This window comes from Anoplopoma fimbria, chromosome 12 (assembly GCF_027596085.1).
Source record: "Anoplopoma fimbria isolate UVic2021 breed Golden Eagle Sablefish chromosome 12, Afim_UVic_2022, whole genome shotgun sequence".
In the NCBI taxonomy this organism is placed as follows: domain Eukaryota; kingdom Metazoa; phylum Chordata; class Actinopteri; order Perciformes; family Anoplopomatidae; genus Anoplopoma; species Anoplopoma fimbria.
The window spans coordinates 21,364,508-21,391,545 of record NC_072460.1 but is presented as its reverse complement, the minus strand read 5'-3'; the positions used below and the strand labels follow the sequence as shown (position 1 = coordinate 21,391,545).

The window sequence follows — 27,038 nt, the reverse complement described above, 5'->3', positions numbered from 1 at the left end:
GGGGACAATAATGACCCCTGGAAGATGAATACTTTTAAACCTAATGAGGGAATTTCAAAAGGACCAAAAGCAGCTATATAATCAGTCTTTTCAAAATGTATGTACGGCCGGACAGCAAATCTACTTTTTTTTTGAGTTCACTCTCACCGCTCTCAGCAGTAGGCATCTGTTTTCAGGGTAAAAGCTCTAAAAACCCACTGTACTCTGCCTGCTCAGCCAATGACAGACAGACTAGCTGCTGAACATAGTGGAGCATTTAGCAGGTAAAGAGACAGATATTTCCTTCAGGAGCTGTTCCGCAAGTTGAGCCAAGTCGTACAAAGTAAAGCTGAGGGTGACAAACTGAGTCTAAGATGCCCTAAAATAGCCATTTTACAAACGATAAACTCTTTTGATTTAGGTAATATCGTGGCTCTTGCTCTGGGCACACTAGCAATAGGTCAAGAGAAGCAAATGCAATTCAAGCGTTTTCTTTTCAGGTGTGTAATGAGCATTACAGCCTCACGGGGGTGGTGGCGTGGATATTTAGCCTTGTTGCATTGGTAATTACTTGTAAATTACTGTGTTTGAATATTCTGAATTTAAATTATTTTGTTTTTTTCTCATAAAAACTACTTCTATTCCTTTTGTTGCAACAAAAGTGCTATTATTATATTAAATAGTCTCTTTGAGGGCGCTGTTGACGTCTTATCGTTCCTCTGATGATTCCTTTTTGGTTAATTACAACCAGAACTTCTAGACAGTCAGTTTTTCATTAGGATTGGGATACATTGTGGGACGCTGTCCACCCTCAGAGGCCTGTCTGTCCCCCCCCTCTCCCAGGTGGGGGCTGACTACCTTCCCGTCACCACTTTGTGTGTACACAGAGGACCGCGGCCATCCCCTTCTGCTTCGGTCACTGTGCCGAAACCTAGACACCTTCTAGACCCCTGGAGCCTCGGTGCACCCGTACAGTTGTGAGAGGTCAGCTATCCCCCACTCCCCCGATCACCACCCTCCTTCCGTCACTGCCATCTCCTTACCCCTCCTCCCTCATCCGACCTCGCTTCCACACCCTTCCTCACCCACCAACCCCCATCCTCACCATGCAGCTATCCCACTGCCCTGCCATCTCGCAGCATTCCGCGGGCCGTGCACACAGAGGCCTATTGTGTGTGCCGGGAGACGGCAAGCATACAGTCGGAGCACCAGAGAGAGAAAAAGGGATGTGTAGAGCTGAAATGAACACAGTATCCCTGCTGTATGTCGATACAGAACCGTAGTTGAAGGTGCACTGGTATATGGTGACGTTGCTGCAACGTGGTCTTTAAAGAGAGCAGTGGAAGATGAATGTTGAATGATTGCTCCACAGCTCTTTTTTTTTATTTTTAGATTGCACATCCTCGGCACTTGTAGGATGCTATAAATGGTGGCAGTAAATTCTTAAGCATCTCCTGATTCACCATCTGTTCCCTCAGTGTTTTCTCTGACGAGGCATAATCAACTGGTCTTTGTCGTCTCTTCGACTTTCTTGCATATATCTTTGATTTAAGCGGTTAGATTTCTTGGCTATTTTTACTATTTCTGTATAATACTAAAGTATTTTTTCTTCTTTACAAGAGGAGTTGTTAAAGCCTGCCTATGTTAACATCTGTAATACAATAGGCTCTCATTCATTCCCCAAGTTAAAGCCCCTTCCAACAGAACTGCATCTTCATCTTTCTTTACGTGACACAGCGACAGTGACTTGGCCTGACACAGCAAACTTAACACAAAATGGCGCTGTACACTGCCTCTATTGTCTAAACGCAACAGATTATTTATTCAGCTGGGTAACTGGCTGTAATCACTGGTTGTTTTGTCCAAATAAACTAAAGATTAAGAAAACCAGAAGATCCTATGAAACCAGGATACCGTACTGTGCTGACCTGAGCTATGACGATCACTTTTTATAGGCAGAGGTAGAGGACGAAACACAGAAAGAGATGCATTTTTCTGATCGAGATGACTTTGGATCAGTTTTCCACCAACGTCTTCCTTTAACACGATTCCAATATACCAAACAGTTCACAGATCTGGTAGATGAGAGCAAAGATGGCGACTTCAAATCTTTCTTTCCTATATGTGGAATGAGGGGGGGATCTCTGAAAGGTCGTGACCCTGGCATTACTGTGCCTCTCCTCATGACAAAGACTCCCCTTTCAAGCCCACTCACCTGGTCTATCTAGAGAAAGGTACATGATAAAGATCACACAGGCGTTTCATCACCCTTCTGGCTCGGCCTCACAATAGATTATTCTGGCATATATGTGCTATTTTTGTCAGGAATTTTCTGTGAAGGCAAATAAATCCTGTTGCAAATCAACTTGACAATTAAACTGCATATTAGGAAGTGACATACAGACATGAATATAACATTTTACTTCTGAGTACAGAATATGTTACTCCTGTCTCAAGGGAGATGGAGAATTTCCTTCCATGTGATTGTTCTTTTAGCTGGATCTCACAGCCTCTTGCCAATGGTCTTTGTACAAACAGACAAGGCTCTCAGAAAGTTTGACGGCCATGTGAACATGACATAACTGCACTGTTGATTGGTCAGCTCAACCCTTTGAGGGATTAATCCATAATCCAGGAGACTAGACCGAAACAAACAACCCCACTGACCCATTGTTGAGTTCCCATAACCTGAGAGTTTAACTGCACATGGCTCCTCATTATTTTGGAAAAATTAGCAACTTTTTTCATCATTGCAAGAATATTTGAGACCTCTTTTATATAAAGAAGAATTTTGGCATAAAGATAAAAGTTAAAAGCCACAATTTTCTGTTAATAAAGTGGGAGAGAACTTTCAGTTTAGTTACAAAGCAGTTGGATAGGTTGAATCACAGAATGATTTTGTGAATTTCACCATTATTTTATGGGTAAAAAACAGCCTTTGCAAGTTTTTTTTTCAATTTTAGGTTTGTGATCAGTTTTCTTTTACTTTGGTTTATATAGCTCTAGCTATGTTTTATGAAAAGTCCTAACCGGGACTGGAAAGACCAGGTTCAGGACAGGTCTGGAAAAGTTCTGGATTGATTTTTCTTAGAAGAATAATGACGTACAACATCTATTTCTTTTGCTCATTCAATACTATAGTTGGTCTGTAAACAGCAGTAGAATATATTATTCTTTAAAACTCTAGCATAAGTTTATTGTGTATGTGTACACCATAACATTTGACTTCTAGCCTGAACCTCTATAATAATGTGTACTTTAGTTTTATTACAAGCAAGCTTTTACTTTCATTAAATAACACATTGGTTGATTGTATCACAGAGAATTTGACCTGAAATTAAATACATTTCTTCTACAATTCTTTCTGTCAGTTTAGAGACTTTTGAATCCACTGACACTGTGACATTTGGTGGAGTCAGAGTTTGACCTGTGCACCCTTTCTACTGTAAACGTGAAGGTCCATCTCTTGGTCTGGCCAAGCAGGTCAAGAGAGGAAGGAGGGCTTGAGTAAAAAAAAAGAAAAAGAAAAAAGAAATTACCCTGGGAGAGTAGATGCTGGACTGAGGGGAGGGAGATGAGGTTCAGGTTTCAGCCTTACAGGGGGTCTGGGGGAAGGACTGGTATTTTGGAATATACGAAGATCCATACAAGGCACAGTGGACATAAAACCGCGCTGCTTGCCCTGACGCGGTGGGTGCAGACTGCCAGCTGGGGCCCCGCATTGGATTCAACTTAGATTTTTGGAGGGTTTGACTGCATGGTGCTACAAGTCTCTGGGAACAAAAACTTATCACACCACTGACTGAAAAAGCTGGTCTGATCCATCCCTTCAATTCTTACCCAAGCTAGTGCATGTCTAATATTTAGACATGTTCGGCTTTGTGGACTCAAGGACTGTTCTGCTACTTGTAGCATCCCAGGTTGTTTTACTATCCGTGGTCAGGTGTCAGGACGAGGACGACCGTAAGTTACACTGTTTTTCTTGACTTTTCTTCTCTTTACTTGCAAAAAAAAATGTGGATTGTTATTCTGTTGACATTACAGACTTTTTGTGTCTTTCCAAATCTTCTCAACCTGATGTCTCAGAAGAATAGCCGAAAAGTAAATCTAACGCCAGTGGTGTGATGTCAAATGATGAGCAAGAAGAGCACAAATCATTTTCTTCTGCAATATGTAGTTGATAATTGTTTCTGCTGATGTGAGTGCATAATGTCAAGCAGGCTACCAATAATCTTTAAAAGTAAGACAGTGCACATCTTTCTGTATGACAGGTGAGGCTGTCAAGGCACATCTGTGTGGGATGGAGGACAAGGTGAACAAGTGTCCGTTTGTCCTCACCTGCGTCCTGCATCTCAGCCTCTCCTGCTGTGTTTGCTCAAACTGTAGTGTTAGTTTTCAGCAGCAAATCAGCTTAATCAGGCTCATTGATGCATTAAATGCTGTTGGATTACTTTTTTCCATCCCATTATGTAGAAGAAACACTTTTCAGACAAATCAGGATTTGCATGTAAATTAGTCTTGAGATTGAAATGTGAGTTATTTAAGACATGTAGAAAATATGCAAACTTCACCCAACAGGATTTGCTTGGAGCAGATTCAGAAGGTTTTCTTGATGTGAAGTGACGGGGTCGGACAGAGCTTGACCCCAGGCTAGCAGGCTCAAAGGGTAGCGACAAGGGATCAGGACAGAGGACAGGGAGCACAGCAGGGAGTCAACAGATGATGGACATATAGTTGTATTTATAGCAAGATGGACTTTACTGCTTTCAGTTCCCTCTCTTAAAGCGTTAATACGCTTCCAGCATTACATTTAATCATAGATTGTAAAAAAAGAAGTGTTGGTGAAGAAAGAAAAAAGGTTTCAGGAGCCAGTTTCTGATCAGGAACCAGACCTCCTTGTGACATGTATGTGATAAGTATCACTTTGGCTTTAAAAACAAATAACAGCAGTTGGAAGGCCACAGCCCTAAAGTGTATACATAGAACAAATCACCCTTTCTTAATTCCCCAAAGTGTTTGCACTGGAGCTCGACACCGCTGTGGGATCCAGATGGAGAAAATGTAAAAAGGAGCCGGTGTTTACTTAAGGCAGCAGCTTGTCAAACGGGCACAGTATCCCTGTAAGAGAGGGTTCATTCATACCAGCCGGCCCGCAGGTCAAATACACTCAACCGACGACATGAAATACCTCAACTATGTCCTCAGACACAACCGTTAACTGTGCCTCTTGTTGACACTACATTTAGTGCGGCCGTAGAATTATCCTTATGATAACGTCTTAAGTTATTTTTAAAACGTGTGGGTTATAGTCCACAGCTCCTGACTTGTACCAGTGTATTTTGGGGGGTGAGACCACCACCTGTTCATCAGCATCAAAGGAACAAGAACACTTCCTATTCATTGACATCAATTATATGTTTTATCATGTAATGCTGTTTTATGAATGTGACTTTTTGTTCATTACATTATGAAGTGTTCAGAGATTATATTTGATGCAGGATAACTTTTATCTCTCCCTTCTCCTCCTCCATCTCACCCCCATACTGCTTTCACTCCTCCTCCTTCCTTGCCGTGCCCTTTGACCCCCCCTTTTTCATCCTCTTTCTCCAACCTCCCTCACAACTTATGTTTTTTAACAACATCTGCTTTAAAAAAAAAAAAACCTCAACACTGTATCAACCCCAACACCTTTCTAACCATCTCCCTTGAACTCATCCTCTGTGTCTTCCCCCTCTGTCCACCTGTGACGTGCGCCCCCTACTGGCCACCACAGAGGAGGCAGGTGGCTGCATCCAGGACGGCCAGCGGTATAATGATAAGGATGTATGGAAGCCCGAGCCGTGTCGCATCTGTGTGTGCGACAGCGGAGCGGTTCTGTGCGATGAGATAATCTGCGAGGAGATCAAAGAATGTGCCAACCCTCTCATCCCATCTGGAGAGTGCTGTCCCATCTGCCCCGCTGATGCCAGTGCCCCCATTGGTTGTAATTTATTTATTCACACACCCATAAATAAATTACTCTCTTAGCTTGCATTTATCTCACCCTGGGCTCACACTTTCGAATGGGGAACTGCCTCTGGATCCAAATTTTACTCCTTCATCAGGACTGCAGCAGTCACTGATTATTGTCTCTAAATGTGATTTTAATCGATTTGGCTGCTCTGAAACATTTCCAGTTTTATGATTTGGAATTAATTAATAACAATAATCATGTTCCCTATTCCAAAGTGGCCCTCTACATGCTTGGTTTGGATGGAGACCAGACAACAACAACATTAACAGGATCCTTCAGTTCCCAATGAAAGTCTGCTCCATGAGGAATTGGATGAATCCTGTCATGTGTTGTCTGGCTCTCACCTAAACCAGTTGAGATGCTTCCTGCTTCTTTTTTTAACTCATGACTAAGATGAAGCCTACATTCATACTCCATGATTTATTTGACCCATTTGGAGGTCTTCTACAAAGGAAGGTGTCTTCAGACCTTCTATGTATGAGGCCTCATGCCAAGACTGTTTAGATAAATCAAAGGTATAAGACTGTGTAAAGAAACACTGTATTCCTGTAGTGTCGATTTGACAGATTTATCCAAACAAATCGGTACAAAGCTGTTAAAGAGAGAGTTGTGTTTTTACATTTGATATAGAATACGTTTAAGATCACTTAAACATAACTTACTTTCCACATATTTGGTATAAACAGTCTTTTATAACAAGATAAGATACACAATTTGACACCAGCTTTCACTGAGGCTGCTCCAGCTTTACTTACTTTAACATTTTGCTTAAATGATTGGATCTAAATACTTCAATCTCATCTCCTAGTCCATGCTTGCTTCTGCTTCACTACATTTCACCATTAATATAATCTGGATGGGTTGTTGGCCTTTGGGTTTGGTGATTATACTTAATCTCTTTCTAGCATCGTTAGATTTCCTACCCGGTCTCTTTTCCTAAGAATCACAAACTAGGATTCAAAATCAGTCAAGCGTCTGAAATGTTTTTACTTACTTGTACACTTTTAATGTTTTGTTCTTCCTTTCCCCCCTTCACACATCCATCTGCAACATCAGAGACATTTGGTGCTAAGGTGAGGCAGTGGGTTGTGGGAAAATACTGGTATCCATTCATTCAACAAGTAACTTTAAAAATAACGTTTATTTTCCAATTTGTAGCTTTCAGTAGTTTGTTTCTTAGTAAAGTGTTTCAGGCCACTTATATCACTTCTTTCTGTTATCAATCAGGGCCAAAAAGGTGAACCAGGAGACGTTGCAGATGTAAGTATGAATCCTCCTCAGTTTGTCATACTGAAGTAATGTCTCATTGCTTAAAAACTCTAAACTGCTTTATACACAAAGCCATAATGGGCCTAAGAACACATGATCAAACAAACATTATTTGTCTATGTTGCTACTATTTGGAATGAAAGCTTGCAGACTGTTTTTTCTATTTTTGGGATCTTTAAATGTCCAACACTTTGCCCATTCGTTTCCATAATCAAAGTTCTTGCTTTGTTGAATTTGTCTCCAAACACTCAAAAACTATCCATTGTTTTGTTACTTTTAAATTTTTTTTTTGATCATTAGAGGGACAATTTCTCTCTCATGGGGATCTAACTATAATGTCCAAAAATCCCTAATTGAACTCAATATTACACAAGGAAAAACCCAACATTCCTCGGACATAATGAACCCGATCAAATCCGCTTAGATCCTCTCAGCAACTTTGCTGCAAGTGCACATGTCAGCTGGACAGAGTTGCACCAGAGGTTAAGAGGAGGTGATGTTTTCAACAAAACTTCATCCTGTCAAACGAAATCCTCATCACATTGTGTTTTTAGCTTGATGTCCACCTCCTGCAAAGCTGGAATGTTCCTCTCTCATTTTAGCTTAACCAGACCCAACATGAACGATTGGTCTTCTAATAAAGAGTAATTGACAAAAGCTTTCTTTCTTTTCCCAATGTGCAGGTTGTAGGACCAAAAGGACCAGCGGGCCCAATGGTAAATATTAGTCATTTTATTAAGATTTCTTTTGTTTATTGCATTTATTCTACACTAAGCAAGCATAGTCTGATAAGAATATTTATTGGTTCCCAATTATATGATTCTGTATAGGAGTTTACTTCATGCTGGGTATCTCACTGAGACAAATGTCTTTGTTTTTGCAGGGACCCCCTGGTGAGCAGGGAGTAGGCGGAGAAGTTGGCGCTAAGGGTGATAAGGTAAGAGACTTACAACACACTGTGTCCTAAAAAACACCTCTCAGTACAGGATTCAGAAGAAACTGCCTCATATTAATATGGGAGTTCAGCTTCAGGCTGCCAAATATTGAGTCAAGCAACAACAGCTCTGATCATCATAATAACTGAGCTAATAGAGTTATAGTTTGAGATTGCAGAGTTATTACTACGCGAATTGAAGAACATCCAAATCTAATCATCAACAGATATGAGACTTCTTTTGTAAATGTTTTGTTGTAAGGGGATATCATTTCTGACCTGATAAACTCAGAGAAAATCACCTGTTCTCTTTTTCCCTAGGGAAATGCCGGACCTCGTGGAAGAGATGGCGAGCCCGGCACCCCTGGAAACCCCGGACCCGCCGGCCCACCTGGACCAGCAGGACTTGGAGGGGTGAGTCTAGGGCCACTTCTGTAACACACGGCATAAACAACAATTTGACAAAATCACATTTTCTTACTCAGATTTAAGTCCCAACACCACAATGTTACTCTCATATCACACAGTGAGAGAAATGTTTGGCTGAACATTTAAACAGTGGTAGAAATATATGACACAATAGTAAACTGTTAATATGAATCACAATAATAATTTAAAAAAAAAATTCAACCAGTATTTAACCAGGCGATTCATGAAGAACAAATTCTTATTTACAATGGCGGCCTGGCAAATGGGCCTGACACATTATCAGTGTCTTAACCATCACTTAATCCCTTTTGTTCTTTTGGCTACATTTGACTCAATCAATATGCTAAAAACATCCCCAAATGAGTCGATTATTTATTCAAAGAAGTAAGAGGGAAGAATGTAGTCTCTTCTTAGTCGATTAATCGGTTGTTTTGTTCTTAGACGACTAAGATTTCTGTAGTCGATTAGACATTTTTTATTGCTTTTTCAAGCTTATTTCCAAGACATTTCTGAATACATCTTTGGTAAACCCAAGATATATAGTGGTGCTTTTGTGTGATTATTTGGGGAGAAACTTAGTGTAACTGTTCAACTAATTAATTAGTCGGCAAAATCACAAGAGTGTTAATCGACTAATAATTCATTTTATCAAGGACAGACCTAGAAGAATGTGAATCCACGCTACAGACTGTAGTATCCTTGTACAGTATGCAGCAATATGAAGTGTGAGCATGGTGCTTTACTTTAGCAGGAGCTGGTCTTTCTACTGTCTTTCATGGTAACTGAACAACCATTATGGTCATTAATTCAGTTAATGTAGTTCACTCTCTGCTGTGTGTAATGGCCCACTTAGCTCAGGCCGGCTAACGGATATTAACTGTGATAACTGACTCTCAGTCTCTGTCTGCTTTGTGTATCACAGAACTTTGCTGCTCAGATGGCTGGAGGTTTTGATGAGAAGGCCGGAGGCGCTCAGATGGGTGTGATGCAGGGACCGATGGTAAGCAGTGAATATATATAACAGCAAGAGTGTGTGTTTTTATGGTATGTAAACAGTTTAATCTCTTACAATGACATTAAACTCATCACATACATTTACATCGCCTCAGAAATGCTGCTGAAGATAAGCGGTGAAATGAATGATTGCAATGCTGCCGCCTTGTGGTTCAGTAGTTTCACTTCAAGCTACCTGATTGACTCCAGGTTAACTTTCTCTGTTTGTCTTTCGTTTCACCTTCAGGGACCCATGGGTCCTCGTGGCCCCCCTGGACCTAGTGGAGCTCCTGTAAGTACTCTCATTACAGCACCACATCATCATGTGATCGGTCATTATAATCAAACACCTGCTGTAGAAACATACAGAGAAGAGTTGTTGGCATAAAATAATAAATCTCTAATACTTTGCTTTGTCATTTGTACCTATAGGGCCCACAAGGTTTCCAAGGTAGCCCTGGAGAGGCAGGAGAGCCTGGTCCATCTGTAAGTATTAACACGTATCCCAGAATGCATCTATGTGCCCAACAGACATTGTACTAGTCACATTTGCTGTAATGTTAAGGGTTTAACTACAGCACCTACTTCCACAGAAACAAATGCTGATTATAAATGATATTATAAGCATTAATCGCAGTTTGACTTCGCTCACACAGTGAAAATCATTCATATCGTAGCAACACATTTAGTTCAACTGCATTTTGTTGTCTTTCTAATTGTCCTGGAGTAATTAGATGTCACTAATGATTTTTCTTTCTTTGTTTTAATACCAGGGAGCGATGGGACCTCGTGGACCATCTGGACCTTCTGGCAAATCAGGAAGTGATGTAAGTGTCGAGGCTTCATGTCTGTATGAAACTCACAGATCATTAAAACATAGGCAGTTACACAAAGTCAAGATAAAAAAAGATCAAAACAAACCACAATTAAAATGTTTTCCTTATTCTCTGTTATTCCTAGTGACAGTGCAACTATTTCACTTGATTGCCTCACTATTATTTCACAATGATGTTTCAGTCAAACTAAATGTACACAAACAACTCTTTATAAGTGTACCACTAGAGGGCAGTCTCCTACCAATGCTGCTGAAAAAACACAGAACACACATTCTGCAGTGCAGCTACATCTTATCAATCAGCTGCTTTTATAAAAATAATCATTCCACTTCCTGTTTGTTTCTAGGGTGAGGCTGGCAAACCTGGAAAAGCTGGTGAGCGTGGACCTGCAGGGCCTCAGGTGACTAACTCCAGGATTACACCACATGTCAAAGTCTAAAGAAGAGAATAGAGATTGTTGGTTTGGTTCAGCGTTCCTTGTGTTAATATTGTTTTTTTTCTATTATAGGGAGCTCGTGGATTCCCTGGAACTCCTGGACTTCCTGGAATCAAAGGACACAGAGTGAGTGTTTCAAACTTGCGCATGCAACTTTGCAACTCATGCTCATTCATTGCATCCTGAGGACTGACTGATGTGTCTCTGTAGGGTCACCCTGGTCTGGATGGAGCTAAGGGAGAGACTGGTGCCGCAGGAGCCAAGGTAAAACCATCACATGTATCTTTATGATGATATCATTTGAATTGTTCAGCAAATGTTTCCATTGTTTTCCGCTCACACCTTCTAATTTCTCTGATCTCTGTTCCCATCAGGGTGAGTCTGGTACCTCCGGAGAGAACGGCGCTTCCGGGCCCATGGTGAGTCTCCAGTGCTTTTTCTGATCTGCTTTATTATTTCTAATATATGATATTAGCAGAATCTCAATAAATTCAAGCTATATGTTTCATAATAATCAACATAAACTGATCTTCTGTCACAGGGTCCACGTGGTCTGCCTGGTGAGAGGGGACGTTCTGGAGCTTCCGGAGCTGCAGTGAGTAACAAACTGATGTCTGCTTCGATCCACTGAGCATCAATATGTTTCTAATTTTCTGTGCGGTTTTGTAACAATTTACGAAACATATAATCCCATCATTGCGGTGTACACAACTGACTATCCTGTCTCTTTACTCCTCAGGGTGCCCGTGGAAATGATGGCTTGCCCGGTCCTGCTGGTCCACCTGTGAGTATCATAGTTCCCACATTGCATCCAATTTACTTTTTTTCAGTGATATTGTTTGTAATATATTATTATGCCATGGTTCTGGATAATACATCAATTAAGTGATGAGACATGAACCCTAACCTGCAGGTTTTTGCTCCTCTGTCTACAGGGACCTCTTGGTCCTGCTGGAGCACCCGGTTTCCCAGGATCTCCAGGATCCAAGGTTTGTGCAGATCACATTATCACAAACTAGTATTTCATATCTGTAGCAGAACTTATGTTATAAAATAGAAACTAAAGCCTGGCTAGTGTCACAGTGAATTCTTCCTAAAGTACTTTCAGGCAGTTGAACTCACTTCATTCAGTCTGCTTGGAGTCTGCCTCCTTGTTGTAGTCCCTGTTCATACACAAAGGATCGACTTCAGTAGTATATTCTTCAAACTACTCTTTTATCCTTTCAAGAAAGAAAAAAATGCATTAAAGACATTTAAGAACAGACAGAACAGGTGCCAAACACATCATTCTTTTTTTTCTACCTGTTATTAATACGTTATTGTGTCCTGTCAGGGAGAAGCTGGCCCTACTGGACTCCGTGGATCTGAAGGTGCACAGGGACCTCGCGGAGAGTCCGGTACCCCAGGATCTCCTGGACCCTCCGGAGCATCGGTTCGTTAACCATCATCCTGATCATCCAGATGTTGATTTGCTACATACAGCAGTACCATTCTCTACACTTTGTTGGTTGTTTATGAACTTCTAATTCTCTGTGGTTGCAGGGTAACCCCGGTACTGATGGTATTCCTGGAGCTAAAGGATCTGCTGTAAGTCCACTCTCTGTATTCATGGTTTTGGAGTCCTCCATTACATTATGTTTCTTTGTAATTCATGATATCCCTGTTTTACTTTATTCTGATATTTTGTTATGTTCTCTTCCTTAAAGGGTGCTTCTGGTATTGCTGGTGCTCCCGGATTCCCCGGACCTCGTGGACCACCTGGACCACAGGGAGCCACAGGACCTCTGGGGCCAAAGGGACAGTCTGTAAGTCACTTGGGAATAATCTAAAACTCTGTAAAAACCTTCATATTTTTTTGTGTTGTGATTATTTACAGTTGTGGCTGTCCTCTTTCCTTGCCGTGTTTAGGGAGACCCTGGTCTGCCTGGATTCAAAGGTGAAGCTGGACCCAAGGGAGAGCTTGTAAGTATATGCTAAGTATACCACTTTGTAGCAGAATTAAGAATGAGACCACAGAGCAGATTTACTTACACATCATCGTTTCTCCAGGGCCCCATTGGTCCTCTAGGTGCCCCCGGTCCTGCTGGTGAAGAAGGAAAGAGAGGCGCCAGAGGAGAGCCTGGAGGTGCTGGACCACTCGGACCTCCCGGAGAGAGAGTAAGTCATCAGGACGCTCAATAACATTGGTCAAAAAGAGACATTATGTATTGGTTGTTTCTTATTTATGCATAGTCTAATCAAATGTAACTTTGATTCTTTCCAGGGAGCTCCTGGTAACCGCGGTTTCCCAGGTCAAGATGGTCTTGCTGGTGCTAAGGTAAGACCCGTCTGAACTGATCTCAGCTCAGTGACACCATGAACAGATAATCTGAGCTCTGCAGCACCAAAAAGATGCTGTTATGGTCATAACACTAGCTTCCATATTTCTACCAGATTGTTACTAAACTGTCTGATGTCTTATCTACTTCAGGGTGCCCCTGGTGACCGTGGTGTTCCTGGTGCTGCTGGGCCCAAAGGTAACGGTGGAGACCCTGGACGCACAGGAGAGTCCGGCCTTCCCGGAGCCAGAGTGAGTCAGATGTTTAGTGCAGCTGGCGTGATCGGATTGCTTTTATTTGTTTTTGTCAAGATTATGTCCCACCTATTGCACAATGCTGATGATGTCTAAACTGTCTGGTCCTTTCACAGGGTCTCACCGGTCGTCCCGGAGATGCTGGTCCTCAAGGCAAAGTTGGACCCTCTGTGAGTACAAATTTTTATCCTGTCATGTTTATGAAAAGTTGCAGCATTTCAGTTACTTAACAATACAAGACATTTTAAAAGATCCCAAGCAAAAAAAGTACCATCATCACTAGTAGCAGTTTGATTTGTTATGACATGCTGCCGTCACCATTTATATACATTTTTACAACACCAGAATACACAAAAAAGTGAGTATGTGTTTTTCACACATTTACTTTTATAATTAGCCACTTCAACATACAAAAACAGACCAGCTGACCCATGCAAAGTGGCTTCCCAGCAGTAGTCTTTAACAAACTTGAAGATAACACTTTATTGCACTAACACAGGAAATATCACAACCCTTTATACACCACATGCTCTAAAAATGAAAGCCTGCTATTGGATAAGACTATACATTATAGTGTGACTCATAATTAACTGGAAGAACTTATGCAAGCACATTCAAGTTTCAACTCCCAATGCTATGATTGCTGATTTCCTACCTGGTGTCTTTGACAGGGTGCTGCTGGTGAGGACGGTCGCCCCGGCCCACCCGGCCCTCTGGGAGCCCGTGGACAGCCTGGAGTGATGGGATTCCCTGGACCAAAGGGAGCCAACGTGAGTTATTAGAGGACAGTAGGAGCACATACAGCATAATGAAAACCTGATAATATACAGTCTAAATACATCCATGTCTAGATGGGACAAATCCATAATACAGCTTTTCAGAAGGCAAATATTACTGCTGGTTGTTCTCCTGTAGGTTAGCTTGTAGCACTCCAAGCTAAAGAGACTTCCTACTGATCAATTACTGTGATTTCTCCTCAACAGGGTGAACCTGGAAAGACAGGAGAGAAGGGTCTTGTGGGACGTCCTGGTTTGAGAGTGAGTACATTTTCCCCATAAATCTTAACCTTTTTTCAAAAAAGAACACATCACAAATCAATTCATCGTCTCCTGATCACTCTTCATGATCTAAATGCTCCTCTTTCAACAGGGTCTGTCTGGAAAAGATGGTGAGACCGGTTCTTCTGGACCTCCTGGCCCCTCTGTGAGTATCCTTAAGTGTAATTACATGTTGAGAGATGTGTTTTCACCTGCTCTTTGTCCCTGACTGATCCCCTGTGTCTGGGTCTATCATAGGGACCTGCTGGAGAGAGAGGAGAGCAAGGACAGCCTGGACCTTCTGGCTTCCAGGTGAGTTTATGTTCTCATCAAATCACCAGAAAACCCCAGACTGGAAAACAGAAAATCAAAGCGTGAATATTAGAATGACTGATATTCAATATGACTTTAAAGTGTTATTCAGGAGGCCAGCAGACTTGAGTCTATATTTATATACATCATATAATGAATCCCTTTCTTTGACAGGGTCTGCCTGGACCATCTGGATCCCCAGGAGAGTCTGGAAAATCTGGAGACCAGGTGAGTGACACTCACCAACAAACTGTTACTTTGGATTCTCTTTATTATTTGTTCTATTGTGGCTGAAAACCATTTCCACACAAACTACAAGTGTCTTGACCTTGCGCCAAATGATGGTCTTTCTGAAAATCACTCCTGAAAATAACAGCATATGTAGCAATGAAGGGAGTGAAAGATGAGCGTAAACAGTGTCTGGTCCAAGACTTAAAAATAAATAAATGTATTTCAATGTTAATCACAAACTGGCTGTTAAACACACACATATATTTTTACCATTTTTAAGTAAGTAGTTAAAACAACTCCACCTTGCAAACATACATTGGAAATCAAATATTCTTATAGTAGTTTAACGTTACAGTTTAGTTAACATTATAGTCTCCATTCTCAGTTTATATATTATTCTATTTCATATTTTATTAGTCTATTTTAGTCATTTTATATAATTTGGTCTTATTTTATCCGACCTGCCCCCTTTTGCTTTTGTGATTTATATGAATTGGTCGTGTAGCAAATAATATATAAAATATTCTTTCTATGTAAAAACAATAAGCCAAGGTTAAACATCTATCAGTTAGGATTTTGTTCTTGCATAGCTTTTTTCAAGATAATCCATAACTATATTACTCAAATTGAAAATGAAATGTATTTAACGACTCAGATGTTTAGATGTGTGAACAAATCATTGTCTTTTCTCTATGCAGGGTGTTTCTGGAGAGGCTGGAAATCCTGGTGCTGCTGGACCCAGAGTGAGTTTCCATGTTAAAGCTTCATATCTTCATTTCTGATGATTTCAAAGCAGAAATACGCACACACATAGCTATTTAAGACTTCCATGTGCTGCAGTCACACAAGATTCATACATGAATATTACAACTTATTTACATTGTTGTTTTCATACATAAGGATCTCAATTTTATAATTTGGGTACAACACATGATTCAATAAGCACTCCTCTCATCACTTACCTGAGCATCTGCTACCATCTCTTGTTTCTCGTGTTGATTCAGAGCCTCTTTGTCTCCTAACAGGGTGAACGTGGTTTCCCTGGTGAGAGGGGTGGTGCTGGAGCTCAGGGTCTTCAGGGACCTCGTGGACTTCCTGGAACACCTGGATCTGATGGACCCAAGGTCAGTGGATCATTTTGATACAGATTTTGTTTTTAGAATCAAATTGTTGCTCTGAGTCGACTAGATTTAGGTTTTTGACGTTCAAGAAGTACATATGAAAAGATGTGCAAAAGTCTGTTCATCAGGGTGGACTTTTTGTCCTAACAACTAATTCCCTTGATGTTCTTGAAAGGCCCGAATTTAAAAGACCCCTCATTGTTGGTGTAACATGTTAATTAGTGAGCTTTAGAGGTGCTGGTAAGTACATTTTGCTACCTTTGTACAGAGCTAGGTTAGTTTCCCCCCCCCTCTGTTTCCAGTCTTAATGCTAAGCTAAGCTAACTGGCTGGCTGCAGCTTTATATTCACCGTACAGACATCAGAGACCTTCTCAGTTAATTCTCAACAAGAGGACACATAAGCGTATTTTCCAAAATGTCAAACTATTCCTTGAAAATATTAAAGAGGAAGCTTTGAAGATCTTTCCGGTCTATTTGTTTTCTCGATGGACTTGTTGAACATGGACCTGCAGCTTTGGTCAAGTTCTCATTTTCTGAGAAACGTTGACATATTTTAGATGAATAATGAAACTATATTATGACATATTTAGTTTAAGTTTTTCACATTATTTATATGTTTCTTATGAAAAACAGGACCAGCATGTCATAACTCAACAAATGTGACTGACAAGTTATCTCCTTCATTCTAACTCAGGGAGCCCTTGGACCTAATGGATCACCTGGATCCCAGGGCCCCCCCGGCCTGCAGGGTATGCCTGGAGAGAGAGGAACTGGTGGCATCCCAGGAGCCAAGGGAGACAGAGTGAGTGGTGGATTCTACAAAATGGAGTTTTAGTTTGATATCATGTTATTCCCACAAGTTAAATGGTAGTTTAATAGAGCAAATGTCATGATCAGAGGCCCTTGTCGTTTCATGGTTGATTAACATCGCCTCTCTTCTCTGTCCAACAGGGTGACAACGGACAGAAAGGACTTGAGGGAGCTCCTGGAAAGGACGGTGGTAGAGTAAGTTCAAAATAAATAAAGTCATCTAACACAATATTCACATTCAATCACACCTGAACTCTATTGTCTGTAACTGGTATCCATGCTCTTTTCTTTGCTCAGGGTTTGACTGGTCCCATTGGTCCTCCTGGCCCATCTGGACCCAACGGCGCCAAGGTAAGAGTAACAGTGTCACCCTTTGGATGGTTAAAGTGAAATGTTATTAATTGAGTTGAATTATTTTGGTTGGTTTGACTGACTGGTTCTCTCCTATCTAGGGTGAAACTGGAATTACTGGACCTTCTGGAGCTACTGGTGTTCGTGGTGCTCCTGTAAGTACCTCTTTTTGTCAAGTGTACAGTAATAATAATAATTATAATAATAACAAACATAATTGTGTTGCACCTTTGTTAGAAAGTGCTCTACAATAAAAAAACAGAACACATTAAAAACACAAAGAGGATGATATAAACTTAATGCCAGAAACTAAACACATAAAAACACAGAGAGCAAAACGAACTAAAATGTTTTAAAACACAAGTGGGTTTTTAGAAGTGCTCTAAAAGCTGAGACTGAGTTTGCAGCTCTGATCCTCTCACAGCAAGACCTCTATCAACTAAATGTATGAATTTGGACCATGGTACAACAAGAAACGACACATCTGATGATCTGAGGAAGGGACGTAGGGCAATAATGGATGCAATAGATAACAAAGAGTTACAATTAATAATCTTAATGTATTAGGTAGTTATGAAGATGTGATGCAGTATACGTCACAAGTTAATCAGCTGATGTGTGTGTGTGTCACGAACTGAGCTGGTGCTTGAAATAATGAAGACTCTTCTAATTAATAAAAATAAAAACACACAAAAAAGTCTACTTTGTTCCAATATGTGCCCAGTATATGTTGGTAGAAACACTGGTGTAATGAGAATTCTGGGTTTGGTCTTTTCAACCAAGTCTCAAAATGAATAGCATCCTTTAGTCTGGACAGAGCATGAGGCTGCTGATCACAAGTTATGAACATTACAATAACAAAAAGGGGGGTCACTAAACTGAATTTGGACAGTGTAGAGACTTTGCTAGTGACAAAAGAATTATTGAACTAGAAGAAGAAACTTTCAAGTAAGATTTTTATGTGTCAATGCGTATAATAAGACAAAGATAATTTCACTCCCCTCTCTGTTATTACTCATTTACATTTAATATGATTCTATATTTGTTCTCCTTTTTCTAAATAAACAAAATCAATAAACATAGTTTCAAAGAATACTAATAAAACCAGCATAAATCACTCACCCAAAGCTCGCCCCGACTCACAGTCTGTTCTGTTCTCTTGCAGGGTGACCGTGGTGAGGGCGGTCCTCCTGGGCCTGCCGGCTTTGCTGGACCTCCTGTAAGTAAAGTCATCACAGTACCCTTTCTTTCAAATGAAGTAACTGAAAGATGGTTTTTAATATAATAATATTACTATTCTGTTTGAAATCCAGGGTTCAGATGGTCAGCCTGGTGCAAAGGGAGAGCTTGGTGAGTCTGGACAAAAGGGAGAAGGTGGTGCTCCTGGACCTCAAGGACCATCTGGGGCTCCTGGACCTGTGGTGGGTATTTTAGTCTTATTATATAAATAAAGACTGGGAACCTGATCTAGATGTCTTGTTACATTGCTGGATCTTAAAAGTGCTTTAAAGTCACTGTAGTGTTATATTAACAGGACTAATAATTGTTTGTCTTTTTCAGGGACCTACTGGAGTATCTGGAATCAAAGGAGCACGTGGTGCTCAGGGAGCTCCTGTAAGTAACTCTATGTTTACGTAATCACATGAATAATACTTCCGCTGAATGCAGATTCATTCATTAATTCATTGACTGATTTAAGAGATAGTACATCTAGTAGATTTAGATTAATTGGTAAGCCAATTATCAGATATTTTAGGTTAATTATTACAGCAGATTATTTGATGACAGACATAATCAACTGCAGCTTTACAGAAATGTATTAACATGCACAGACAAAAAAAACATACACAATATCAGGGGGAGCTAAGTTGGCTATAATACATACAATAAATCTGATTGTTGTCAATCATGTCAACATTAAGAATTATTCTATTTTGATATACCTTAAAGTATTGATGGAGCTAGCCAGGTGACATTTATTTGTATGACCTAATATCACATTATGTACAATGTGTCATTGAGCTCTACAGGCCCACAGCAACAGTTTCTGACTCATCTTGAGCCTTCAAATAAAATAAAGGAAAAACTCCACCTTAGCACCTAAAGGAAAAGATGATAACAGATCAATATATAGGAGGAGAATTGTATAATCAGCTCCATCCTTTATTGGCAGCATTATAAACTTTTTTCTCACAAACATTTTACTTCTCGTACCAGCAAAAACCCAGGTGTTACAATGACAGTAACATTAGCGATAACTCGATTTTAATCAGATGTCTCAGTAAGTCATGACAGTGAGCCGGAAACTGAAGCAGTGAAATGGAAGTTTTATTATTTACATCTGCTGCTTTTCCTACTTTAACAAGTCAAAATGCCGATAAGATTCAGATATTTTCTTTTAAATTTGGTTGTAGCTTAAACTCTTTCACAAAAACATGATTTCTATTTACTTTACTTTTGTGTACTCTCATACGGGGACACGATGTGTTAGGCCTTAGAACAGACCACTGTGAATTGAGATGCATTGATGATTCATATTTGCTGCATCCTTCCAGTCTATAACATATCTTCCTAATTTATCTTAATTATTGATGATGAGAGTGACAGATATATTTCACAGGTCAACAGGTTGGGTATGTTTATGTTAACTGAACTCTTTTTCTCGTTGAAAGGGTGCTACTGGTTTCCCTGGTGCTGCTGGCAGAGTTGGATCTCCTGGTCCTAATGTGAGTGTTTCATCAATAACACATTCCTAGAAAGGGGAATCAATTCACCCAGTCAATCTAAAATGATTTGTATTCTTGTTGTAAGTGTATTTCTGCTCTTACCCACTACATTTTTACCTCTCTTTCCATGACAGGGTAACCCAGGTTCTTCTGGCCCATCCGGCCCTGCTGGTAAAGATGGACCAAAGGGAGTTCGTGGTGACGCCGGCCTCCCAGGTAGACAGGGAGACAGTGGTGTCCGTGGAGCTCCTGGGTCACAAGGAGAGAAGGGAGAGGCTGGAGCGCAGGGATTAACTGTGAGTTTTATTTTTTCACCTCACAAGAACCCATTATGAACCTGTCACTGGAGTCAAGAGTGTGACAGAACATCCAGTCTCAATCACCTGCTGTTGTTCATAAAAAACATTTCCTGACTCGGTGTTCTCCTTCCTGACTCTGTAGGGTACCGATGGGCCTTCAGGTCCTGCGGGTCTGGGTGGAGCTCGTGGTATTGTCGGTTTGCCCGGTCAGCGTGGAGAGAGAGGTTTCCCTGGTCTCCCTGGACCTTCTGTAAGTGTTTCCATCAACATTTAGCTTCCATGTTAGCTGTTAGAAAATGTGATAGGAGCCAGAACCTTATGTCTTCAAAATCTTTTTTACATCTGGTTGCTGTTTAATATTTTCAATCTTACTGTACCTTTGCATACATTTTATTTTCATGAACAATCTTGCTTAGCGAATAGACACAAAATACTGATCCTCTGAAGATTAGTAGATTATTCTGTCTGCCTGTCAAAGGAGCTACTGATATCTAATAAAGATATTCCCTCTGTGTTTAGGGAGAGCCTGGTAAACAAGGAGCTTCTGGCTCATCTGGCGACCGTGGACCTCCTGGACCAGTGGGACCACCTGGAATTACTGGACCTTCTGGAGAGACCGGAAGAGAGGTCAGACCAACAAAATAATGACAACAACAAGAACAAAATGTTTAAAATGTCAGGACGGTTTTCCTGTCCGTTGTGTATCACGTTATGGTTGTTGGAACAGCATTTAAAATATGCTCAGGAAATAATACTGTCATCTTGATCTATCAAAAAAGGTATGTCATGGTATTAAAAACATATGTCTCTGTACCTCAGGGTACCCCTGGATCAGATGGACCTCCTGGTAGAGACGGATCTACTGGAATCAAGGTGAGAGACTTGCAGCCTCACATAAAACTCTGAAACTAGTCCAGCAAATCCAACAGTTTGACAAAAAGTCTACTAGATCTGTTGGTTTGCAGAAACAGTGCAACCGTTTTCCTGATTCATCTCCTTGTTGTCCTCCTGTAGGGAGAGCGAGGTAACACCGGTCCCGTTGGGGCCCCTGGAGCTCCTGGTGCCACCGGTTCCCCCGGACCCGTCGGACCCCTCGGCAAGCAGGGAGACAGAGGAGAGAGCGTAAGTAAAACCTCATCCTGTAGGGACCTCAGGCTAAAGACACAGTGTCAGGCCCTGATCTGTATTTTTAACCCACACTGTTGTTTCTTTTCTTCAGGGCGCTCAAGGACCTGCTGGACCATCTGGACCCAGCGGCGCTAGAGGGATGGCTGTGAGTATCATCATCTTTAACAGCAACAACACCATCATGGTTTTATTTTAATTAAAGACTGCTACACATAGCCAGCCATGCATTTTAATACATGTTAAACCTCCAGGGACCCCAAGGACCACGTGGAGACAAGGGAGAGAGTGGTGAGACTGGAGAGAGGGGACAGAAGGGTCACCGTGGATTCACTGGTCTGCAGGGTCTTCCTGGACCTCCCGTGAGTAATCCAGATCTAATAGTTCATCCCTGTCGTACCACTTCCCATCTATCTGCTCTGACATCTGGTCTGTCATCGTCCTCGTCCTGACAGGGTTCCTCTGGAGACTCCGGATCTGCTGGACCTCCCGGACCCAACGGAGCTAAGGTGAGAAAGCGGAGCAAAAAAAAAAGAAATAGAAGAAAACCTCTTCTTCCATTTCCACCCTGCAGCTTTAACACCTCAGATATGCGATGGTAATGAAGGGCACGGGTTAGTCTTTTTTGTAATTTTCAAATCACCTGACGAAGACGGGGGACAGGAAAAGGCCACGTGCTTTAATTACCCACCGCGGTGATAAGATGGGCAGCCGAGGCCTTTTCTAATTACTCTCTGCACAGACGGGCAGGAGGGGCCGCGATTTGTGAAACCACTCCTGCTGAGATCAGAAATGGACTTCAATATCTCTTGTAGATTAGCTAAGCGCTGCGCCAGATAAGGAAAATGAAGAGAAATGTCACCCTACAAATACTCTTCATGCATAATGAGGCAGAAGGGGCTGGAGGTGATTGGGGTAATAAAGAGGAACTGCTGGCACATTTGAATTGCTTAATCTGATTTTCTTTTCTTATTCAGACTGCATGATGGATCTAATAAAAAAAAAAAGAACCAGCACAGCTTTACACTTTGAATAGAAAGAGCAAGTTTCGTTATATAAAGTAGCATTTCAGATAAACGCAGACATGTTAGCATCTGCTGGATTTTACTTACATGTACTGTTTCTATAGGGACTATCTGGACCATCCGGACCTGCTGGCAAAGACGGATCAAACGGACAGCCTGGACCCATTGGACCCCCTGGACCTCGTGGACGTTCTGGAGAAAGTGGTCCTGCTGTACGTTACATGTCCTGAATATAAATGAAACTCCACTAAGCCTTTATACTGGGCTTACAATTCTGTCTCTCTACACCTGATTGTACCCGAATGCCAACCTGATCCATTTTCCTGCTTTTCGCTCTCCTTCAGGGTCCTCCTGGTAACGCAGGACCCCCCGGCCCACCTGGTCCTCCTGGCCCAGGCATCGACATGTCTGCCTTCGCTGGTCTGGGTCAGACCGAGAAGTCCCCCGATCCTCTCAGGTACATGAGGGCCGATGAGGCCTCCAGCTCCCTGAGGCAGCACGACGTGGAGGTCGATTCCACACTTAAGACACTCAACAGCCAGATTGAGAACCTTCGCAGCCCCGAAGGCTCCCAGAAGAACCCGGCTCGCACCTGCAGAGACCTGAAACTGTGCCACCCTGAGTGGAAGAGTGGTAAGTAGGCAGGGGAGTCAAAAATGATGGAAATGAAAGTTTGCTGATGTTCCTCATTTTGCCTTAAAATGGTCTTAACTGGTGAATACATAGAAACAAATTATGAATTATTCTCTTTTAGATATGTCTTTCTACAGTATCTCATAAATGCTATTATAACATCCTGGTTTGAAAACCTTTTGGCCTGGAGAAAATGTTTACAACCAATTTAGCAATCAGCTAACTGCTCACATAAAATCTGACTATTAAATCCAGACTGAGACAGCCTTTGGGTGTGTACAGACTGAGATTGATTGCTATTTTACATTAATTGCATTCATATAAATTACAAAAAATGAAATCAGAGGGGAAGAAAATCTATATTAAAGGCTCATATAAAATACATTACATGTACACAGTACTGCTTTCAGTTTCAGAGCGCAGAGGAAGGTGCAACTTTTCAAATGGTGAACTGAATATTTAGATGTATTTTGATCAGTGATAATGAGGAACAGATGGCTTTATCACCTGCAGCAACGTGAGAGAGACAGAATCAGACAGACTCGCTTTAATGTGCTATCTTCATACCTGCCTGAATATGCTCATATTGAAGGTCATTTCTTCTGGTGCCTAGTACAAGTGGCAGAAAAAACAGGCAGGAATAACCACTGTGAACATGATCAGCATTCTATCAACTGTAACAAAATACAGAAAAAATCAGATCCTTTGATGTTCAAACCTGACCTAGAATTGCTAATATATGCTTTTTAAGGTCTGGTTTAAACCCGTCAAAAAGGGCAGGGATAATTCTGCTGTCAGATTTCTGATAATCCTATTTCTTTATTAGGTGGCATTCTTTTAAATATACAAATATGATTTGTTATTTGGGCATGAGCCATTCAACAGGCTTACCATCTATTTCTAGAATAAAAACAGGCGTTCACTCCTTACTTAAACCCCACGTTTTTTCTCTTCTCTCCAGGTAACTACTGGGTTGATCCCAACATCGGCAGCACAGCCGACGCCATCAAGGTCTTCTGCAACATGGAGAGCGGAGAGACCTGCGTCGCCCCGAACATCGCCGAGGTACCCAAGAAGAACTGGTGGACCAGCAAGGGCAAGGACCGCAAACACGTCTGGTTCGGAGAGACCATGAACGGAGGATTCCACGTGAGTGAACTTTAACAGTACAACGCTTTGGATAACTGATCTTGAAATGAAACTTAATGATCCTCAACATGAGAGCTTGCTAATGAATTCCTCGTCCTTTCTCTTGGTCGTGCAGTTCAACTACGCCGAGGACGGCTCTGCCGCCAACGCTGCCAGTGTCCAGCTGACCTTCTTGAGGCTTCTGTCCACCGAAGCGTCCCAGATGCTCACTTACCACTGCAAGAACAGCATTGCCTACATGGACCAGGCCACTGGCAACCTGAAGAAGGCTCTGAAGCTGCAGGGCTCCAACGAAGTGGAGCTCCGCGCAGAGGGCTCCAGTCGCTTCACCTACACCGTGTTGGAGGACGGCTGCAAGGTGAGGCTTCTGCAAAAAATAGAGCTAGAGAAATGTTGTCTTTTTTTATGTTTTATTATGGTCTTTGTACCACGAGACTGCTGTTAACGCATCCCTGTACTCTCACCCAACAGAAACATACAGACCGGTGGGCCAAGACTGTCTTTGAGTACAAAACACAGAAGACCTCCCGTCTGCCAATCGTGGACATTGCTCCCATGGACATCGGAGGAGCGGATCAGGAGTTCGGAGTGGAAGTAGGCGCAGTCTGCTTCTTGTAAAGTGGAATATCAGAATGGCCCCCCAAGAAAACCCCCACAGGAAATAAATAAACTCAACCATGAAACATTACACACACACACACACACACTTCCACAATAAAGAAGACTGGAAATTATAAAAGAAAATTGATACTTTTTCCTCTCACAACGAAGTGCTCTCCAAGTCGTACTCCCTGGATGTTAGCACTGAAGGGCACCGGCAATATCTGTACACCAAACCAGCATTCTGTGTCAACCCCGCTTCCTGAGATCCAGTCATGTTTCCCATGGCCCACTGTTGACGGGAACGAGTCCGAGCCAGGAGGAAAAGAGGGACCAAGCGAAACAAGTTATGGAGAACAGAAACATGACTTGATGTCACTTATTTATTGTCTAACCTGAGTGGGCAGAGTTGAGGTAGGACTGGACGGGTTTACTTTGTAAGTAAGACAAGCCCCCTTTCCACTACAGATCAGCCGCACAGCCTCTGTCCCAGTCCTACTCCACCTCCCTCCATCTTTTTCCCTCCTGACACACAAAAATACAGCATTTTGAATCAGTGTAGACCAAAATAAATATCCTCAGTAAAAAAAAATCAGATCCAGGTGCTCCGGGCTTGTCCATCGTGAGCTGGAGTAAAACCTTTACTGTGTATTATGAATCCTTGGTTCTGTTGTTGTAAAAGTCTGTGTTTATAAACAACCAGATGGTTTTATATATATATTTCCACATTATGTGTGTACATGTGTCTTTATGCACACCAACACTTTTTTGGAAAGTGAGGTTACATTTGGGGATGCATGTTTCAACATCCCGTTCCCCTTGACTGCCCATCAGAGGAAGGCCCAAAAAAAAAAAAATTAAAAATAATTTGAGGGAAATTTGTTTTCATTTCTTTTATTTTAGTCATCCAGATTGTTTAAAGCTACCTCACGCTGAAAAACAAAGTGAAAATGTTGAGTTTAAATCTGAGCTGACCAATCTTTAAGTTGAATCTGGGGCTGAATGGCCATCTTTGCTTTGGGTTGCTCTCTCTTCAGAAGGTGCTATGAGTTCTGTAATTCAGTCCCCCAACACACCCAAACCCCAATTCCCACTAGCCTCACACCACACACTCACACTCCACCCTGGAGGAGGGGTGCAGTCGGGTTAAGAAAGGAGAGACAGGAGCTACTTAAGAGGCCGACCGAGGACGGTTGCTCGAAAAAAAAACACAGGGTGGGTTGTCTCTGTGTGCGTGTGAGGGCGTGTACATTTTTTTAATTAATTTTATTACGGTCAATTTTTGTTTTTATTTTGTTACACTTCTAATCGATGTAAATTGGAAAATAAAAGGAAAACCGAATTAAGAACGAAGTTGATTTTTAATTGAGTTGTTGAATAAAAACAGAAATGTCGTGAGGACGTATTTCTTCTTTCATCATGTGTGCTTAAATGTTTTTTTTGTTATCCTTTGTTACTCTTGACTGTGAGTGCATAGTCTGTGTGAGTGAGTGTGTGAAAGTTAAAGACTGTGATGAAAGTGTGTATTTCTCATATGAGACAATCTCATAACAACAGGAACAGAAGTACTGTATTTGTTCCGCGGTGTCAGGGTGGGGCTGAGTAGACGGCTCCTGTTTGTCTGAACTAATAGGCTAATAAAGAACATTTTCTTGACTGGAATCAAGTATTTTTTAAAGTAATGATACATCTGCGTCTTGTACTGTGGCCAGCTTCCTCTCCGGTCTGTCCTGAGTAATAAAAGCTTGACTTAAGCCTTCACAACGACATATTCTCATTCCAAATAGTATGTGCCATAAAGGTACAATTTTATATATATAGAGATAAAAATTATGCCTGACAAAAATATGCTAGTTATTCTGTAAGTGAAAAAACAATGGCGATAAAAATTAGGACTGGAAAAAGAGAGAATTAGATGGCATTTAAAGGGCAACTCCACTGATTTGACACATCAAAGTATGTTGACAGGAATTGGAGAGTACTACTGCACAAAAAACAGTTGTATAGCTTCTTTAGAGGATCCAGAGAGCTGCGTGACATCTGATAAATAAAGGTCACCTTGGTGACTTACTGATGACTAAAAGTTTAAAAAAAGAAGAAAGATAAATCGGAGTGTTTGGAGTTAGAAAGAAATGATCTTACCAGAACTGTGTAGCT

At 41.4% G+C, this 27,038-nt stretch overlaps 1 protein-coding gene across 1 annotated transcript; it reads left to right on the top strand.

Annotated features, from left to right (window-relative positions):
- Positions 1-3,848: 3,848 nt before the first annotated feature.
- col2a1a (collagen, type II, alpha 1a) lies at positions 3,849-26,434 on the top strand. The gene is made up of 54 exons (XM_054609437.1): positions 3,849-3,942; positions 5,753-5,959; positions 7,049-7,065; positions 7,220-7,252; positions 7,945-7,977; positions 8,145-8,198; positions 8,517-8,609; positions 9,547-9,624; positions 9,865-9,909; positions 10,050-10,103; positions 10,391-10,444; positions 10,800-10,853; positions 10,962-11,015; positions 11,100-11,153; positions 11,264-11,308; positions 11,431-11,484; positions 11,629-11,673; positions 11,825-11,878; positions 12,223-12,321; positions 12,432-12,476; positions 12,596-12,694; positions 12,798-12,851; positions 12,939-13,046; positions 13,153-13,206; positions 13,360-13,458; positions 13,578-13,631; positions 14,133-14,231; positions 14,445-14,498; positions 14,611-14,664; positions 14,757-14,810; positions 14,985-15,038; positions 15,740-15,784; positions 16,067-16,165; positions 16,858-16,965; positions 17,115-17,168; positions 17,271-17,324; positions 17,426-17,479; positions 18,490-18,543; positions 18,638-18,745; positions 18,885-18,938; positions 19,997-20,050; positions 20,185-20,346; positions 20,492-20,599; positions 20,869-20,976; positions 21,169-21,222; positions 21,364-21,471; positions 21,569-21,622; positions 21,729-21,836; positions 21,930-21,983; positions 22,604-22,711; positions 22,844-23,132; positions 24,094-24,281; positions 24,397-24,639; positions 24,753-26,434. Exons 1-54 carry the CDS (start codon positions 3,849-3,851, stop codon positions 24,897-24,899), a joined length of 4,464 nt encoding a protein of 1,487 aa, XP_054465412.1. The 3' UTR covers positions 24,900-26,434.
- The last annotated feature ends 604 nt before the right edge of the window (positions 26,435-27,038 follow it).